The sequence below is a fragment of the Sapajus apella genome, unplaced genomic scaffold (assembly GCF_009761245.1).
Source record: "Sapajus apella isolate SASKATOON/1434 unplaced genomic scaffold, GSC_monkey_1.0 scaffold43, whole genome shotgun sequence".
Lineage (NCBI taxonomy): Eukaryota > Metazoa > Chordata > Mammalia > Primates > Cebidae > Sapajus > Sapajus apella.
The window spans coordinates 14,921,759-14,941,044 of NW_022436983.1; the positions used below are offsets into that span (position 1 = coordinate 14,921,759).

The 19,286-nt window shown below is 55.2% G+C and overlaps 2 protein-coding genes across 10 annotated transcripts in view; one reads left to right on the forward strand and one right to left on the reverse strand.

The window, feature by feature from the left end:
- The first annotated feature begins 930 nt into the window (after positions 1-930).
- Positions 931-7,052, forward strand: LDLRAD2 (low density lipoprotein receptor class A domain containing 2). The gene is made up of 2 exons (XM_032300721.1): positions 931-1,355; positions 6,682-7,052. Exons 1-2 carry the CDS (start codon positions 1,109-1,111, stop codon positions 6,930-6,932), a joined length of 498 nt encoding a protein of 165 aa, XP_032156612.1. The 5' UTR covers positions 931-1,108; the 3' UTR covers positions 6,933-7,052.
- A 419-nt stretch (positions 7,053-7,471) lies between these two features.
- The window catches only part of HSPG2 (heparan sulfate proteoglycan 2), a 122,068-nt gene continuing 110,253 nt past the window's right edge, over positions 7,472-19,286 (reverse strand). For 6 of the 9 annotated variants that reach the window (XM_032300717.1, XM_032300713.1, XM_032300714.1 and 3 more), the window contains 20 exons: positions 19,108-19,255; positions 18,909-19,025; positions 18,537-18,554; positions 18,157-18,268; positions 17,347-17,491; positions 17,159-17,258; positions 16,913-17,022; positions 16,700-16,808; positions 15,689-15,787; positions 15,076-15,297; positions 14,551-14,795; positions 14,018-14,189; positions 13,792-13,914; positions 13,622-13,678; positions 9,887-9,962; positions 9,720-9,798; positions 9,507-9,577; positions 9,323-9,406; positions 8,824-8,927; positions 7,472-8,697 (listed from right to left, as the gene is read on the reverse strand). In XM_032300717.1, the coding sequence (XP_032156608.1) occupies positions 8,525-8,697; positions 8,824-8,927; positions 9,323-9,406; positions 9,507-9,577; positions 9,720-9,798; positions 9,887-9,962; positions 13,622-13,678; positions 13,792-13,914; positions 14,018-14,189; positions 14,551-14,795; positions 15,076-15,297; positions 15,689-15,787; positions 16,700-16,808; positions 16,913-17,022; positions 17,159-17,258; positions 17,347-17,491; positions 18,157-18,268; positions 18,537-18,554; positions 18,909-19,025; positions 19,108-19,255 (2,364 nt within the window). In that variant the 3' untranslated portion in view covers positions 7,472-8,524. The remainder of the gene's footprint in view (positions 8,698-8,823; positions 8,928-9,322; positions 9,407-9,506; positions 9,578-9,719; positions 9,799-9,886; positions 9,963-13,621; positions 13,679-13,791; positions 13,915-14,017; positions 14,190-14,550; positions 14,796-15,075; positions 15,298-15,688; positions 15,788-16,699; positions 16,809-16,912; positions 17,023-17,158; positions 17,259-17,346; positions 17,492-18,156; positions 18,269-18,536; positions 18,555-18,908; positions 19,026-19,107; positions 19,256-19,286) is intronic. The other 3 variants (XM_032300718.1, XM_032300716.1, XM_032300712.1) reach the window with 1 other exon arrangement.

Below are 19,286 nucleotides of genomic sequence, written 5' to 3' on the forward strand. Positions count from 1 at the left end.
CCACATTCACACACAACTCCCTCCCACATTCACATACAACTCCCTCCTCCCCACATTCACATACAACTCCCCCCCCAATTCACATACAACTCCCCCCTACATTCACACACAACTCCCCCCCACACTAACACACAACTCCCCCCCACATTCACACACAACACCCACATATGAGCACACTTCCTACTCTGACCCATACCACGTCACATACACATAACCCATGCACCTCATCACCCCCACACACTCCACACTTATGCTTCTCACACACTGCAGCACGCACCTCACATTGCACACTCACCGTTATCACACCACATGCACACAATAACACCTGGCACACTAACAACTCACACGCTTTCATGCCACATACTGGCTGCTCTGAGCCGTCAGCTCTTCAGATGTTTGCAGAAGGGTGTGATTAGGGGACTGTAGGCAGCAGAAACCCACTCAAGCCAGGAAAGAGGCCTCTTGGAACTGAAGCTACTACTCGCCTGACTGGGCGCCACCCGGGCTTACACCTGTAATCCCAGCACTTTGGGAGGCCAAGGCATGAGGATCACTTGAGCTCAGGAGTTCAAGACCAGCCTGGGTGACAGAGAGGGACCTGCCTAAAACAAAAAAATAATTAAAAAATAAAATAATAGCCAGGCACAGTGACTCATGCCTGTAATCCCAGCACTTTGGGAGGTCGAGGGGGGTGGATCATGAGGTCAAGAGATCAAGATCATCCTGGCCAACATAGTGAAGCCTCTTCTCTACTAAAAATACAAAAATTAGCTGGGCGTGGTGGCATGTGCCTGTAACCCCAGCTACTCGGGAGGCTGAGGCAGAAGAATTGCTTGAACCTGGGAGGTGGAGGTTACAGTGAGCTGAGATTGAGCCACGGCACTCCAGCCTGGCGACAGGGCGAGACTACGTCTCAAAAAAAAAAAAAAAATAGTTAAAAATAATAAAATTAATAACAATACTTGCCCCATAGCGGTATTGCAAGGCCTCAGTGCGCCAGGATGTGAAGTGTCTAGAGCTGTGCCTGGCACAGAAGAGGAAGTCAGTACGTTAGCTGCCATCCTCCACACTTCTCCCCATAAAACACTATCCGTGCTCTCATCCGCGCATGCATGAAGACAGCTCTCTCTGCCCACACCCCCACAGTCACCATGGGGCCATAACCCTGCTGTGTCGTGGGCAGGGCCAGGATCCTCACCTCAGGCTTCCACTTCTGGCCCCAGGACCTTGTGGTGCCTACTTCCGCTGCCGGAATGGCAGGTGCATCCCCTCAAGCCTCGTGTGTGACCCCTGGGGCATGGACAACTGTGGCGACGGCAGTGACCAGGGCTCCTGGCTACCAGCCAACTGCAGAGGTCAGTGCGGGTGCTGCTTGGGTCCCACCGAACAGCTAGAGGGAAGCCTGGCCCTAACTCCTCTTCCCTAGGGCAGGGCCTCAGTGTGGAGCAGGAGAGAGGAAAGCAGAAGTGTGGAATTGGCTTAGGCCAAGGGCTGGAGGGGCAGAGCAGTCAGAGGCAGAACTATGCTGCAGATGATCTCATCCTGGGATTTCAAATGATGCTTTAGTGGTGGAAACTTTTGCTAAATGGGACCTGGCACAGAGGCCCAAGACATTTAAAGGAGAGATCCTCCAATCAACTCGATGGTGGGCCTGGGGCCCTGGCTGCCTGATGCCTCTCTGAGGGCCCTGAGTGTCACCTTCAAGGCATACTTTTTTTTTTTTTTTTTTTTTTTTTTTTTTAAGGGGCTTTTTTTTTCTGTTGCCCAGGCTGGGGTGCAGTGGTGAGATCTCAGCTCACTGCCACCTCTGCCTCCCAGGTTCCAGTGATTCTCCTGCCTCAGCCTCCGGAGTAGCTGGGATTACAGGCACCCACACGCCTGCGGGGTAGAGATTGGGTTTTACTATCTTGGCCAGGCTAGTCTTGAACTCCTGACCTTGTGATCCACCTGCCTCGGCCTCCCAAAGTGCTGAGATTACAGGCGTGAGCTACCACACTCAGCCTTCTTCTTTTTTTTTTAAAATGAACTTATTTATTTATTTATTGTTTTGAGATAGGGTCTTATTCTGTCACCCAGGCTGGAGTGCAGTGGCGCCATCTCGGCTCACTGCCACCCCTGCTTCTTGGGCTCAGGTGATCCTCCCACTTCAGCCTCCAGGGTAGCTGGGACTACAGGTGTGCCGCCATGCCCAGCTAATTTTTGTGTTTTTTGTAGAGACGAGGTCTCACTATATTGCCCAGGCTACTCTTGAACTCCTGGGCTCAAGTGATCTTCCAGCCTTGGCATCCCAAAGTGCTGGGATTACATGAACTTTATTTTTTAGGGTAGTTTTAGATTTACAAAAAAATTTAGAATATAGTACAGAAAATTCTCATATACTCAGCACTCAGTTTGGGGGCTATTATTGACATTTTACATTAATGAGACATTTGTTTTAATTAATGAAGTAATATTGTTAACTAAATCCACAGTTTATTCAGTTTTCCCTAGTGTTTACCTAATGTCCTTTTTCTGTCCCAGGATCCCATTCAGCATCTCATGTTACATTTATTTATTTAGTTAGTTAGTTACTTTCTTTCAGATAGTCTTACTCTGTCGCCCAGGCTGGAGTGCAGTGGTGCTGTCTCACTGCAACCTCTGCCTCCTGGGTTCAAGCGATTCTCCTGCCTCAGCCTCTGGTGTAGCTAGGATTACAGGCATGCATCACCAGTAGAGACGAGGTTTCAGCATGTTGGCCAGGCTAGCCTTGAGCTCCTGACCTCAAGTGATTCATCCACCTTGGCCTCCCAAAGTGCTGGGATTACCGGCTTAAGCCAACGCACCTGGCCCAATTTTTTGTATTTTTAGTAGAGACGGGTCTCACCATGTTGCCCAGGCTGGTGAACTCCTGACCTAAGGTGTTAGGGTGGTCCACCCACCTCTGCCTCCCAAAGTGCTGGGATTACAGGCGTGAGCCACCATACCTGGCCAGGGTTGCTATTTTTATATAAAGGAGTCAGGGAAGAACTTAAGCAGAGACCCACCAGGAGGCAAAGGAATGAGCTTGCCATGCATATGTCAGAAGAAAAGTCTTTAGGGTGGAGGACACAGCCAGTGCAAAGGCCAGAACAAGGCTGGAGTGTGGAGGGGAGGCGGGGCCAGGGAGGTGGGGCCAGGAAAGAAGAGGCGGGGCCAGGAAAGGGGCAGGGCCTTCGAGCCTCTTGGAGCAAGACACCATCTCAAAAAACACCAAAAAAACCAAACAAAAAATTAGCTGGGTGTGGTGGCCCTCGTATGTAGTCCCAGCTACTTGGGAGGCTGAGGCAGGAGAATCACTGGAACCCGGGAGGCAGAGGTTGCATTGGGCAACCTGAGTGCAGACCTGAGTGCAGGGAGATTGCACCACTGCCCTCCAGCCTGGGCCACGGAGGGAGACTCCATCTCAAAAAAAAAAAAAGCAACCCCGTGTCTGCCTACAGATGAATGGATAAACTAAATGTGGTCTAACTACACAATGGAATGCTTTGAAAAGGAAGGAAATTCTGACACATTCTACCACATGGATGAACCTTGAGGACGTAAGCGAAATAAGCCATTCCCAAAGGGATCTAGTGCATGACTCCACTTATATATGGACTAGCCAATTCCATTATCTATTAGAATGTATATTAGAAGTTGTTATTATTATTATTATTATTATTATTTTAAAGATGGGGTTTCACCATGATGGCCAGGCTGGTCTTGAACTCCTGACCTCAGGTGATCCACCCACCTCGGCTTCCCAAAGTGCTAGGATTACAGGCGTGAGCCACCACGCCTGGCCTAGAAGTTATTATTTTTGAGACAGAGTTTCACTCTGTCGCCCAGGCTGAAGTGCAGTGGCTCAATCGCGGCTCACTGCAGCCTCTGTCTCCTGGGTTCAAATGATTCTCTTGCTTCGGCCACCCAAGTAGCTGGGATTACAGGCACCTACCACGACCGGCTAATTTTTGTATTTTTAGTAGAGACAAGGTCTCACCATGTTGACCAGGCTGGTCTCAAACTCCTGAGCTCAAATGATCCACCTGCCTCAGCCTCCCAAAATGGTGGGATTACGGTGGGATTACAGGCATGAGCCACTGTGCCCAGCAAAGTTATATTATTGTTATTATTATTATTATTATTATTATTTTTTGAGACGGAGTTTCGCTCTTGTTACCCAGGCTGGAGTGCAATGGCGCGATCTCGGCTCACCGCAACCTCCGCCTCCTGGGTTCAGGCAATTCTCCTGCCTCAGCCTCCTGAGTAGCTGGGACTACAGGCACGCACCACCATGCCCAGCTAATTTTTGTATTTTTAGTAGAGACGGGGTTTCACCATGTTGACCAGGATGGTCTCGATCTCTTGACCTCGTGATCCACCCACCTCGGCCTCCCAAAGTGCTGGGATTACAGGCGTGAGCCACCGCGCCCGGCCTGTTATTATTATTTTTTGAGACGGAATTTTGCCTTGTTGCCCAGGCTGGAATGCAATGGTTTGATCTTGGCTTGCCACAACCTCCTCCTCCCAGGTTCAACCGATTCTCCTGTCTCAGCCCCTCCCAAGTAGCTGGGATTACAGGCATGCGCCACCATGCCCAGCTAATTTTTTGTATTTTTAATAGAGACAGGGTTTCTTCTTGTTGGTCAGACTGGTCTTGAACTCCCAACCTCAGATGATCTGCCCGCTTCGGCCTCCCAAAGTGCTGGGATTACAGGCGTGAGCCACCATGCCTGGCCTATTATATTATTAATAACAGTAAATATATTATCATATTTTAATATGTATATTAGAATAGTCAAAATCACAGAGACAGGAAGTAGAGCCATGGTCACCAGGGGCTGGAGAGGTGGGGACAAGGAGGATATGGAGTTAATGCAATTAAAGGAGTTGATGGAGTTTGTTTGGGAAGATGCAAAGTTCTAGAGCTGGATGGCAGTGATGGCTGCACAATGTGAACATGTACTAGTCTGTTCTCGCATTGCTATAAAAAAACCCAAAACACCCAAGACTGGGTAATTTATAAAGAAAAGAGGTTTAATTGTCTCACAGTTCTGCAGGCTGTACAGGAAGCATGATGCTGGCATCTGCTCAGTTTATGGAGATGCCTCAGGAAACTTACAATCTTGGCAGAAGGCGAGGGGAGCAGGCGTGGCCAGAGCAGGTGCACGCGCGAGAGTGAGGGGAGGCGCTGCTCACTCGTAAACAACCAGCTCTTACAGGAACTCACTAGCACAAGAACAGCACCAAGAGGATGGTGCTAGACTATTCATGAGAAATCCACCCCAGGAGCCAATCACCTCCCAGCAGGCCCCACCTCCAACGCTGGGGATTACAATTTGACCTGAGATTTGGGTGGGAACACAGATCCAAATCATAACAATGTATTTAATGCCCTGTACACCTACACATGTTAAAATGGTAAATGTTATGTGCTTTGCCACAGTGAGAAAAGCAGCAGCCCTGCTTCCTGCCAACATGCTTAATTTTTCTCACTAGCACCTGTCTCCTTTAGACATAAATTCTTTTTTTTTTTTTTTTTTTTGAGATGGAGTCTTGCTCTGTCACCCAGTCTGGAGTGCAGTGGCGTGATCTTGGCTCACTGCAACCTCTACCTTCTGGGTTCCAGCAGTTCTCCTGCCTCAGCCTCCCAAGTAGCTGGGATTACATGCTCGAATCACCACGCCTGGCTAATTGTTTTGTTTTTAGTAGAGACTAGGTTTCTCCATGTTGGCTAGGCTGGTCTTGAACTTCTGACCTCAAGTGATCTGCCCACCTTGGCCTCCCAAAGTGCTGGGATTACAGGCTTGAGCCACTGCGCCCTGTCCTTTGGACATAAATTCTATTCACGTGTTTTGTTTCTCCCCACACTAAACTCCCAGTTTCATGAAGACATATTTGTCATGTGCTCACGGTTGTATCCCCCAGTTGCTAGAGCCAGGCTTGGGGCACAGTAAATGCCCAAGAAATACTAGTCACATGAATGAAGGAATGAACCTCTGTGCCTCAGTTTCCTTATCTGTGAAATGGGGATAAACCTCACCCTTCAGAATTGTCGTAAACTTTAAGTGGAATACATAGGGAAAGAGCCTGGCACAGAGTACGGCCCTTTCCTTGTGTATTAAAAAGTTTACAGAAAATGTTCATGGCTGGGCATGGTGGCTCATGCCTGTAATCCCAGCACTTTGGGAGGCTGAGGCAGGTGGATGGCTTGAGCTCAGGAGTCAAGACCAACTTGGGCAACATAGTGAGACCCTGTCTCTACAAGAAATAAAAAAAATTAGCTAGGCTTGGTGGCACATGCTGGTAGTCCCAGCTACTCGGGAGGCTGAGGTGAAAGAATTGCTTGAGTCTGGGAGGCAGAGGTTGCAGTGAGTGGTGATTGCACCACTGGACTCCAGCCTGGGCAACAGAGTGAGACCCTGCCCCAGTACCTGTGTACCCTCTTCCTTGAGAAGTAGCTCCATTCATAGACCGACCCTAGGCCCTGGAGCCGGACTGTGCAAATTCACGTCCTCCTGTCACTTCAGCTAAGTGACCCTGGCAAATGACTTAACCTTTCTGTAAAATGGAAACACAAAGAGTTGTACAAACTCAGGGAAGTCTTGTGAGGATCGAATGAAACACACAAGGGTCTCAGAAAGGCCAGTTCTCCGTGTGTTTGTTCTGTTATTTCCCATGCAGGTCCCTCTCCGGAGCCCAGCCAGATAGGAAGTACAGATGCCCATACCTCCAGACCCCTGACTTCCTCCCCAGCTCTCGGGTCTGCAGGATCCCTCCGGATTGCAGCTGAGAGGAGTTCCCCAGCAGGCAGGGACCCCACGAGACAGGATGCCACTTTGGAATGCTGCTCCTACTCTTCCCACCAAAATCACGCCTGTCCCTCTCCAGGTGACAGGGACAGGGGCAGTGCGCCCAGGCCAAGGCCTCAGTAGACTCTCTCCTCTCACAGGCCCCCAGCTCCGAGGGGTGGCGCTGGCCTCCTCGATGCTCCTGACCTCTGCTGGCCTCCTCGTGGGCCTCCTTTGGTGCTGCTGCTCTCCTAGCCGGCTGGCCTGGCGACCTGGTGCCCGTGGCCTCTGCGTCCACTGCAGCACAGCCTGTACCATGTGCTCCCCATGTCCTGGCCAGGTCTCCCCAGCAGGCTGCAGCTGAGCGGCCCAGCCTTCCAGGATCAGGGAGGCCGTCCCTAGAGGGACTTTGGGCACACAGGAATGAGACTGGGCTCTGGGGTCAGACAGACTCTTTGGGTTCTAACCCCCTGGCTCTCTGTCTGTTGTTGAACAGGGCCCCTAACCCTCTGAGACTCAGCTGCCACTCCAGAAAATAGGATGATTCCTACCTCACAGGGTTAGGGGCCTGGGGGCCTCGCTGATCCAAAGCCACCTTGCTTCACCCCCAGATCTCACCTGCCCTGCTCTGCCCCACCCACAGGCACCACTGAGTGAGGCCCTCATCAAAGACACGGGAGCCCCCTGGCGGGGATAGCACCGTTTATTAAGAAAAATCAAGACAAAGACCACAGGAGGGTCCTTTCTAGGACACAGAGGCCAGGCATCCCAACCCCAGTCTGGGGGCCACTGGCAGGATGGCACTCCCCCTCGCTGGGTCTTCAGGCTCCCACCGATAGGGCAGGGTGGTCACATCCCCCCTCCCTCCCAGTCATGAGTCCTGCCTTCCCCCACCCAAGGCACTAGCTCTTCAAGCACCAGCAGCTTCCAAGGAGTCCCTGGGCCTTCCCTTCCAGATGAGTGGGGAAGTGGCCTGGGGTACGAGGGGCCTGGTGGGCAGGGCCCTCTCAGTGCTGGGCTCTTCCAGTAGCAGCTCTGGGAAAGAGCTGGGGTGGCCTTTCCCTTACAGCCCCTAAGGGAGGGACCCCAGGCTGTGTACTGGCAGGAGTGGGTGGGAATGCAGGCCAGCAGGGCATGGTGGGAGGGAGAGGCTGCCAGAGGGAGGTGCCAGGGGCTGGGTGGAGGTGGGTGAGGGTGCTGAAAAACAAGCTGGTGGGGATGGGGACTGCCCGCCCAGGGGTGAGCTGCCTTTTGCTGCATAGCCGTCACTAAGGACAATTCCCAATCCTGAGTGGGTGGCAGAGACTCCTGAGATGCCCATCTCAGGCAGCTGTGGGACACCTGGCTGTGAGCCGAGGCTGGCTCTCCTAGAAGGGAGGACTGCCCAGGGGCTGCAGAAATGGGCCGCCTGGCTCCACTGCGGGGGTTCCATCAGTGGGTAGGGAGCAGTGGGGGCAGCTCTGGGCCCACCCAGCTGCCGTTCCTGACCCCAAGTCCTGGTGTTTTTCTGAGGGACCCACTCCCGTCCATCCTGCCTTGCCCGCCAGCCTTGCGGCTTTGCCCAGCTGTGTGTGTGGGGGGTGGCGTGCCTACCTCCAGTCCAGCCCAGGGTGGTAGCAGCAAAGCGTGGCATCGCCTCAGTTTCTTACAAAAGTTCATAATAATATTAATAATAATATACTCGACATTGTCGGGCTGGGGCACGGCCCAGGAGTCCGTGTGGGGCAGGCCGGTGCCTACGAGGGGCAGGGACGTGTGTTGGCCCCGGCCTGGGCGCGGTGCTGCAGGTCCAGGGGCTGTGGGGGTGGGGCGCCGGGTCGGGCCGAGTGCAGCACCACGTTCTTGACACAGCCTGTGATGCCCGAGGAAAACCTGCCTCGGGTCAGCGTGGCCACTTCGGGAGCTCCGCCTGCCGGGAGGTGAGAGGACAGGGCCTGTGTGCTCCGGCCGCCCAGGAGGCGAGGAAGGCCAGGCGAGCTCCAGCCCCAGGGAGTGCCATACCTGCCCTTGCTCTGAGGAGGAGCCCCGGACTTACCGATGTAGACACTGCCCTTGGCGTTGACTGCCACATTGGGACCTGGGGACTGGCCGCTGACCAGCTCCTCACCATCGACCTGGATGGAGCCTCTGCGGCCCTCCCTGCAGTGGAACTGGGTCAGGCCCTTTCCCACAAACTTCTGGTCCTCCCTGGCCCCACGACTGAGTCCCCTCCCTCTGGCACTGAGACTCCAGCCTCAGAAGTCTGTCCCCGTTCCCCCAGCTCTTTCTTTCCCCCACTGAACGAGAGATCCGGCCCCACAAGCACAGCTTCATTTCTCTGCCCAGGTTTCCTCCTGCTCCTGGGGCGACTGCCTGCCCCCAGTGGAGTTCAGTGAGATGGAAGCCTGAGCCCTGATTGGTGCATTCTTCCCTCCCCTGGCTTCAAGTTCTGACTCCACAGAGCTCAATGCCTGCCTCTCCGCCCATGGTGGGGGGCATCCTGCCCCACTCCAGAATGCTGGGCCCCATCTTGAGTGCCCAGAAGACTCCCTTACCGCAGTGCTGTCACCCGGTGCCACTCGCCGTCATTGATGGGGTCCTCAGAGACCAGGCGGGCCTCCCCACTGCCCAGCTGGTACCTGCAGTCATCCAGGCCCAAGAAGTATGAGCTGGGGCAGGACTGGGGGGTGGGGTGCTGGGACCAGGGAAGGGAGAGGAAGGGCCAGGTGCTGGACCCACCTGAAGACTAGGTGCCCATCTTGAAGCCCCAGGCTGATGAAGTCATGGCCTCGGCCAGTCTCTCCTGCCTCCTGCCAGGGAAGCACAGGGCCTCTGGGGTCCTCAGCTTGGAGAGCAGAGGCTCTGCCTTCCCCTCTCCCCACCACCCTGGCCACCAGAAAGCTGACTTCCTGCCCTAGGAGCCTAAGAGCCCGGCTGGATGCCTACACTCACCACACCCTGCCAGAGCAGGAGGCCATTAGCTGTGCTGGTCCGAACCTCCAGCTCAATGGTCTCGGGCACCTCGGGTAGGCTGTGGAGGAAGGGTGGGTGAGGGGACAGAAGTCCCAGATTCCCATCCTCCCCATTAGGCCCACCGGCTATCCGAACGCCAGTCTCACCTCCTGGAGAAGATGCGGCCAGGGAAGGCAAGGAAGCCATCGTCGTGGAAATAGGCTCCGTACTGCCCAGGGGCATCTGTGGGAGAGAGGGGGATGGTGATGCACTCGCCGAATCAGGCATCAATCCCCATCAGTTCCCCTGATCCCTGCCTCCACGCCAATACGCAGGACTGGGGGCTCTGAGCCTGCAGTCCCTGGGGACCCAAGGGGGCTGTGGATAGAATTCAGGGGACCTGTGGCCTTGGATGGGAAAGCATTACCCCTGCATTTCACTCACCTCTCACTGAAACTGAGAGTTCTTTCAATGAGATGTAGGCAAGAACCCAAAGCAGTGGTGGCAGGACCTATGACTTTGTTACTAGTATTTGCTTATCACATTACAGGAGCTGCAAATATTTCAAAACCTCATTTACACATACTGCTGTTTGGAAATCGTGGTACCTACCGAGACCACCACCAGATCGTGTAATTTGATGTGTTAATAAAGAAGCACGTATAGAGCAAGTCAGAAAACTTAAAAAGTGTTTTGAATCCTTCAGCATAATTGCTTTCCTTAAATCTATGTATTTTATTTTGTGCAGTCAAAAGGATCCGTGTCTTTTGACTGGCCATGCTGTTTGGCTTTAGTGCTGGAAGTCCCACATCCCAAGAAACCCCTCAGTCCAGAGCTACTGGGACGATTGGTCACCTTGGACCGTGGCAATAAATGGCTCAGAGCCTTGGTGTATCTTACAGATGGGCAGGAAGGCTCAGGCGAGAGACTGGCTCAGGAGGTGGGGGGAACTAAGATTGCAACCTGGGCCTTTCATCCCTGATGTCCATACCATGTGTGGCTCCACCACTCCCAGCCCTATCTGCTCACGACCCATCCTTCAGGCCAGAACTGGCCACAGTAGGTCTGGCAGGTGTCAAGAGTAGGGGACCCTCTGCTACCCTCCACCAGATGATGAGGAGGATGGCTGACATTTACCAAGCACCTGCGACGTGCCTATGCGGGGGGTGTCCCACCCAGCTACAGACACCATTGCATTTAACTCAATCCTTACAACAACCTCATGAATGAAGATTATATATAGAAATTTTTAATTTTTTTTATTATTATTGAGATGGAGTCTCGCTCCGTGGCCCAGGCTGGAGTGAAGTGGTGCGATCTCAGTTCACTGTAACCTCTGCCTCAAAGGTTCAAGCAATTTTGCCTCAGCCTCCTGAGTAGCTGGTACACACCACCATACCTGGCTAATTTTGTATTTTTGTTAGAGATGGGGTTTCACCTTGCTGACCAGGCTGGTCTTGAACTCCTGATCTCAGGTAATCCACCTGCCTCGGCCTCCCCAAGTGCTGGGATTACAGGCATGAGCCACTGCGCCCAGCACTATTTTTTAGTTTTTTTGAGACAGGGTATCACTCTGTTGCCCAGGCTGGAGTGCAGCGATGCAATCACAGCTCACTACGGCCTCGCCTCCTGGGCTCAAGTGATCCTTTTGACTTGGCTGGGACCATAGCCATGTGCCACCACACCCAGCTAATTTTTAAATTTTTGTAGAGATGAGGTCTCCCTGTGTTGCCCAAGCTGATCTTGAACTCCTGGGCTCAAGCAATCCTCCTGCCTGTCTCACGAGTAGCTGGGACCACAGATGAGCGCCACCATGCCCAGTACTTTTTGTATTTTTTTGTAGAGACAAGATTCCTCCATGTTGCCCAGACTGGTCTGGAACTCTCTGGGCTCAAGCAATCTGCCTGCCACAGCCTCCTGAAGTGCTGGGATTATAGGCATGAGCCACCATGCCCAGCTGAATATATTAAAAACAGCTAACATTCTGTACCGACTGTGTATAGACATAGTTCTAGGAATTTAAAATGCACTAAGTAGATGAGTGCAGTGACCCATGCCTGTAATCCAGCACTTTGGGAGGCCGAGGCAGGTGGATCACCTGAGGTCAGGAGTTCAAGACCAGCCTGGTCAACATAGAAACCCCTTCTCTACTAAAAATATAAAAATTAGCTGGGTGTGGTGGCGGGCGCCTTGTAATCCCAGCTACTCAGGAGGCTGAGGCAGGATAATCTCTTCAATCTGGGAGGTAGAGGCTCCAGTGAGCCGAGACTGTGCCACGGCACTCCAACCTGGACAAGAGAGCAAGACTCCACCTTAAAAAAAAAGGTCGGGTGTGGTGGCTCATACCTGTGCTATTAGCACTTTGGGAGGCTGAGGTGGGTGGATCATGAGATCAGAAGTTCGAGACCAGCCTGACCAACATGGTAGAACCCCATCTCTACTAAAAATACAAAAAAAAAGAAAAAAGAAAAATTAGCCAGGTGTGGTGGCACATGCCTGTAATCCCAGCTACTTGGGAGGCTGAGGCAGGAGAATCACTTGAACCTGGGAGGCGGAGGTTGCTGTGAACCAAGATCACGCCATTGCACTCCAGCCTGGGCAACAAGAGGGAAACTTTGTCTCAAAAAAAAAAAAAAATGCACTAAGTAATTTTACTCTCACACAAAATTTCATCCAAATCCTTAGGGAAAGATGTTAGTCATCTCCATTTAAGTGAGGCACAGAGAGGTTAAGTGACTCATCCAAAGTTTCACAGCTAGTAAGTGGGAGAGCTAGGATTTGAGCCTAAGGAGGTTGGCTCCAAGTCTATACTCCTTAGTGCATTTTTTTTTTTTTTTGAGACAAAGTTTCGCTCTTGTTACCCAGGCTGGAGTGCAATGGCGCGATCTCGGCTCACCGCAACCTCTGCCTCCTGGGTTCAGGCAATTCTCCTGCCCCAGCCTCCTGAGTCGCTGGGATTACAGGCACACGCCACCATGCCCAGCTAATTTTTTGTATTTTTAGTAGAGACGGGGTTTCACCATGTTGACCAGGATGGTCTTGATCTCTTGACCTCGTGATCCACCCGCCTCGGCCTCCCACAGTGCTGGGATTACAGGCTTGAGCCACCGCGCCCGGCCCCAAGTCTATACTCTTAACCACTATACCACTGCCTGGCCTATTATGTTAATGATATGTAAGAAGAGATGTGTCTGTAAAGGGTTAGACAGCACCTGGAAACATTCAATCAGCATTCACTCTTGACTGTGTGCTTTGCTTTCCAGCAGACGGTGGACTTCCTGGGAATGAGGGTCTTGCTTTATGCATCTTTTTTTTTTTCCCTGTCACTCAGGCTGGAGTGCAGTGGCACAATCTGGGCTCACTGCAACCTCCGCCTCCTGGGTTCTAGCTGCCTGGATTCTACTGCCTCGGCCTCCCGAGTAGCTGGGACTACAGGGGTCTGCTACCACATCTAGTTAATTTTTTGGATTTTAGTAGAGATGGGGTTTCACCACATTGGCCAGGCTGGTCTTGAATTCCTGACCTCAGGTGATCCACCCACCTTGGCCTCCTAAAGTGCTGGGATTACAGGTGTCAGCCACCTTGCCCGGCCATTATCCATCTTATATTTACTCTCCCAGGGCAAGGATGGGCACGCGATAGATGTTTGTTGACTGAATACGCAAATACAGAGGAAGAAACCGAGATCAGAGTGGTTTCAAAGGCCTACCCATCATCACCTAGCCAGTGAGTATGGGGCAGGCCCCAGCTCCGTGTGGCTGAGCTCTTCTTCATTCTGTCTCTTTGTGCCCAGCAAGCTCCTCATAGAAGCCGCTTTGCTTATAGGCCAGAATTGGGGGTGTGGGGTAACTGGAAGGGTGAGCTGAGGCTGAAGCTGAAGGGAGGCCATGGCAAGTACTCACCACTGCCCCCGCTGCCTTCAAGATGCCAGTCAGACTCTGCTATGCCATGTCCAGAGCCTGTGGAGAAGGGCAGGGTCCAGTTGGTGGGCAGACACACCTGTGGGTACTATGTAGAGCCCTGGGGCCCCAGGACGATGGAGGTGGAGTGGAGAGAAGCCAGGCCTGGGTACCTTGTTGGCAGCGTGGGCCAGAGAAGCCAGGGAGACAGAGGCAGCGGGTGCCCTGGCAGGTGCCCCCATGCAGACAGGGCTCGTGGAGCTGGCAGGGGTTCTCCTCGTGCTCACACAAGTCTCCTGCGGGCCAGGGCAGAGGTGAGGGGAGGGGTAGGCGTTTGCTGGAGGTGTCGCTGAACACCCGTGCCCACCCCCCTCTGGTGCCCTGGACAGGCTTTCCCACCTTTGAATCCATCTCGACACAGGCACTGGAACTCATACTCGCCAGCAGGCATGCACGTGGCACCATGCTGGCATGGCTGGCGCTCACATGGGGAGCTGTCGTAGCATTGCCCGATGCCCTGACTGCCTACGAAACTGTAGGTGAGGTCCAGTCGTTTGCCATTCACTGACACCTGTGGGCACAGGAACACCGAGAGACTGAAGGGGCGTGGAGGCAGAGGCCCAGGTGTACCGGCAGGGAGAAGAATGCGGCAGCGGGCAGATCGGAGCCCATGGTGGGCAGCACGGATTCTCGGTGTGGGCAGGAGGCACAGGCGTTGAGTGCCTACTGGGTGCCAGAAACATTCATCTGTGCAGATGAGCCTCAGCCCAACCCTTCAAAGTAGGTGTGATCGTGCCCATTTTACAGAGGAGGGAACTGAGACTCAGAGGTGCAGCATCCTGGCCCAGGGCCCAGGGCCCAGGACTACCTACAGGTGGAGGGGCCCAGGGTGCACCCCTCCCCTCCACTTGTCCCGAGGAGGCTGCTCTTACCTCGCCCACACAGCCTCGGAAGTGAGTGCTCACATTGGTGGCTGGGGACAGTGGCACAGAAGGCTCCACGCCCCCCAGGTAGAGCAGGGTGTGCAGGTTGAGGCCCTGGCTCTTCCCGGGCGAGGAGCGCAGCACGGGGCGTCCACCGTTCACCCGCAGGCTGCCGTCCTTGTTGAGGCGCTCTGCAGACACGCGGTGCCAGCGGCCCAGGGCCAGCGGCTCAGTGCTCCGCAGAACGGCCAGCCCTGGGGAGGATGTCGGATAGGGTTGGGCATGTGGGGGCACACAGAGCTCCCTGCCCTCTCCACCACAAACAGGGCCCTGAGTAGACGGAGAATGACCTACAGCTTGCTGTATTCCAGATGAGGAGCCCGACGCTCAGAGAGGCCCAGGGACTTGCCTCAAGTGACACACAGAGACAAGATGACCCCTGCATTTATTCCCCATGCCTCCCTGGGGCTGGGAGAGCTGAGGGGGGCACAAGGCTTGGTGTGCAAAGGCCTTCATTTGGTGCCGGGTGCTTACCTGACCCCAACTCATAGCGGAACTCCAGGTGGCCTCCCACCATCGCCAGGGACACAAAGTCCTCCACAGGCCCGCTCTTCCCCCCGCTGAATAGCAGGACCCCGTCAGGAGCGAGTGGCTTGAATTCCACGTCCAGGCGTAGCTCATGGTGTGTGTTGGTGAGGGCGGGCAGCGCCAGGTAGGAGCCGGTGCCCGACATCGAGGGGGTGGTCACTGTCACACCTGCAGCAGCCACAGCTCAGCCGAGGCAACGGGGAGCCTGGGCCCTCCGGTGGGGTCCAGTGACTCTGCCTTTCTCACTCTGGGACCCCTGCCCGCATCACTCTCCAGGTCCAGAGGCTCAGGACCAGCTGACACCAACTGCAGCGGCCCAAGGGCCCCCCGCCCTTGCAGACGAGGCTGGGAGGAGCTCTGATAGGACTGGGGTCCTCTTTGGGGCCCACGCTCACGAAGGGATTCAGGCTGGACAGACACGTGGCCAGGTGGCTTCCAGACCCTCTGGCTTGGGAATCGTTTTATCATCCATATGGCCCATCATGGCCTCAGAGTGCCCCACCCAGCCTCCTCAGCTGACACTGGGACCCTGAGAGGCCTCAGGCCTGGCTCCACTCACCTTCCTCACACCGCAACCCTGAGCGGCCCAGGTGGCAGCGGCAGGTGTAGCCTCGACCGTCAGGCCGGTTCACACAGGTGGCGTCGGGCCCACAGGCCTCTGGGGGGCACACAGGTCAGTGAGGAGGACATTGAGGTGACTGTGGAGGGAGTGAGGCTCTGACGCCAGAGCCCTGCCCATCACACCCTGGGGGGCTCAGCTGGTGAGGGCCAGGCCAGCTGTCTGGGAGGCCTTGGGCTGCCTGCGAGGCCTCGGAGGAGGGAGCAGAGGAGAGCATGGCGGGAGCCAGAAGAGGCTGAGGGGAGGACCGCAGGGAAAGCAGTCGAGGGACTCTGTGTCTGCAGGTTCTTCAGAGGCTAGACCTGGATAACAGTGTCAGGGCGGCGAGGGGACATCTGGTGGCGGTAATGGGGTGGGTACCTGGATAATAAGATAGGACTGGGGGCTGGGCGCGGTGGCTCACGCCTGTCGTCCCAGCACTTTGTGAGGCTGAGGAGGGCGGATCACCTGAGGTCAGGAGCTCGAGACCAGCCTGGCCAACATGGTGAAACCTAATCTTTACTAAAAATACAAAAAATTAGCCATGGGTGGTGGTGGACACCTGTAATTCCAGCTACTCAAGAGGCTGAGGCAGGAGAATCGCTTAAACCTGGGAGGCGGAGGTTGCAGTGAGCCAAGATCATGCCACTGCACTCCAGCTTGGGCAACAAGAGTGAAACTTCGTTTCAAATGAAAAAGAAAGAAAGAAAAAAAAAGAGATGGGCCTAGGATGGGGGAGGATAGTGGTAAGAATTTGGTCAGTAGGGATGGAGGAGGGGAAGCAGCAGGGATGGGGTGAGGGCCACTGGGAAGCAGAGATGGGGGATGGGTACGTGGGAGGAGAGGTGAGTGCTCAGGTAAGAGGGGGGTATGGAAGTGCCACCCAGTTGAGATGGTGGTGGATATGGAGAGGCAGCAATGGGAAGAGGCAGGCACTTGGGGTGACAGCGACTCTTGGTGGCGGGTGCATACCTGGATGGCAGTGCAGGGCCTGCGAGTGCTCACAGCGGCTCCCGGTAAAGCCAGCTGGGCAGACACACACGTAGCTGCTGCTCTCGGAGTCGTGGCACTGACCGCCATTCTACAAAGCAGCCCAGAAGTAAGTCAGGCCCCTCCCCCACTTTCCCACAGGCGCCAGCCACAGCTGGGGGGGAAGGCCAGGTTGTGTATGGGCTGTGGGGTCACCTGACAGGGCCGGTCCCGACAGGTGGGGCAGTGGGAGATGCCGTGCGCTGTGAGGTTGAGGTCATGGAAGACGATCTCCTCGCCCTGAATGCGCAACTCCCGGACACAGCCTGGGGGCGGATGGGCAGGATGAGCGCAGGGCGTGGGTGTCCCAGCCCACAGCCTGTGGGGCCCTCCCAGGCTCTCCAGGGCTCTCCAGCCAGCCAGGTAAGGCCTGACCTCAGCTGGAGGTGGAGAGGGGCTCACCTACAAAGCCGCTGCTCAGCCCTGCCTTGGGGATGGCACCATAGTCAGGGTAGCCGCCCAGGTAGAGCTCCTCGTTTAGGTCCAGGCCCTGGAACTTGCCCTGGGGAGGTGGGGCAGTCAGGAATGGCAACAGAGGCTGGCCAGGGGCGGGTGGGGGCTGGAAGTAGTGGGATAGGGTTGGGTCTCACCTGGGAGGTCCCGTTGACCGGGGCCAGGTCACCCACGATCAGGGAGCCCTGGGTGAGGCTGCGCAGCAGGGTGATGGTGTGAAAATGGCCCAGGGTCAGTGGTGTGGGGTGGCGGATGGTGGCCATGCCTGAGCCGGCATCGAACCTGCTCCAGGGAGTGGGCCGGGACAGGAGAGAGTGGATGTGGGGTTTGTAAGAAGGGCTAAGGGGCCCCAGAGGAGGGATGTCACTACTTCCTGTAGTCTCTGCCCTGGGGCTGCTCCAGTTCCTGTCCATGTCTTGTCCTCCCACCCATGACCCGTGCCCCAGATCTTCTCTCCCCACATCTTTTCGCTGGGAGCTTTTCCAGAGCAGCCCACAGGGAGCCAGTGGCCCCCGGGCTCAGGGTCCTGCAGCCTAACACCTGGCCTCCAGGCTCCTCTGAGGGCTCCTCTCTCCCTGAGATCACCTTGTTTCTTTGTTTATGGCTTGTTTATTCTTCCCCAGCTAGAATATGCCTTCCCACAAGAGCCAGAATTTGGTCTGTTTTGTTATACCTGTATCAATGCTCAGCAAACACCTGATGAATGAATGAATGAATGAATGAATGAATGAATCATGGCCTGCAGCAGTCCCAAGTCTGAGGTTGCACCCTCCTCCATCTGGCTGGCATACTATTCCTACTCCAGCAGATTGGGTGGTCACCAAGGGTAGCGGCCACATAGTCTCCTTCCTCCAGATGTCCTTTGTATAACTGAGCCCAGGGTAGTGCTTGACGGACCATAGCCCTGTGTCCAGTCCCCCTATACGTGGGGAGGCCGGGGGTCTCACCGGAACTCGGGCCTTCCACCCACGAGGCCGAAGGAGATGAAGTCGGGCTGCCGGTTGGCCAGGTTGGTGGGGCTCCCTGGGACTCGCTTCTGCCCATTGTATAGCAGCATCCCTGAGTGGGCATCACTGGGTCAGGGGCCTACCATCCAGTCAGGCTCCCCATCCTCCCCCACCCCAGAAACCACCCAGGCTCTTGAGCCTGTCCACTCTCGGAACCTGCCCCTCCCTCTGGCAGTCGTCACAAGCCAGGGCCCTCTCACGATCTCAGGGCTGGTGCCCCAAATGCCAGGGCTTTGCTGAGAGCCCCTGGAAAGAAACTGAATTTGCTTCACACACACTGGAGAGGCTCCCTCAAGGAGGAGAGGGAGGCAGAGACTCACCCGAGTAGAGGAGGAGGCCTGGACAGTGAAAGTCAGAGACCCGTAAGAGAGAGAGAGGAGGAAAGGGTGAGATGGAGGAAGAGGAGGGGGGAAGAGCACAGACAGGGAGAGGAAGCTGGGACAGGAGGACTAGGAGTGACGCCTGGTGGCAGAGGAGCCATGAGGGGGCTGGAGATACCGCAGAGAAGCGGGGAGGCGTGAGAGAAGGCATACCAGAGTGGAGGCCTGGAGGTCTGGGGGCTTCTGGAGAGGGAGGGCTGAGGGAACAGGGCAGGACTGAGGGGCAGCTGGGGCTCAAGCCATGATGGCAGTTACTCCACGAGGCCCCTCAACCCAGGCCAGCCCACCCCACAAACCAACCCTCCTGCTCACCATCGGCTGAGTCGGGCCGGAAGGTGATCTTGATCTGGAACTTCCTGTAGGCATCCTTGATGGTGGGCAGCGGCAGGAAGGAGTAGGGGGTCTGCGTGAAGTAGGGCACCACCCGCTCTGCCGGCAGAGAGCACCGTTGGAGACCCTGCCCTTCAGGGAGTGGGCAGCGCACTGCCAATTCTTGCGGGTGATGTCTTACCTGGCACCTGCAGATGGGCAAAGGCTTTGACCTTGCCCTGGCGGTTAGTGGCGGTACAGACGTAGGTGCCCGCATCCTGGGGTCGGACTGAGGGCAGCATCAGCATGTTATTCTCCAGGCGGCTGTCGGGGGGCAGGCTGCCATCCACCTGCAAACGTGCCAGCACTGAGGGCCCTGGC

Coding starts and splice junctions, on each gene's coding strand:
- LDLRAD2 (XM_032300721.1), top strand. CDS start 1,109: ATGCATGAAGACAGCTCTCTCTGCCCACACCCCCACAGTCACCATGGG. Junction 1,356..6,681: donor GCTACCAGCCAACTGCAGAG/GTCAGTGCGGGT, acceptor TTTCCCATGCAG/GTCCCTCTCCGGAGCCCAGC.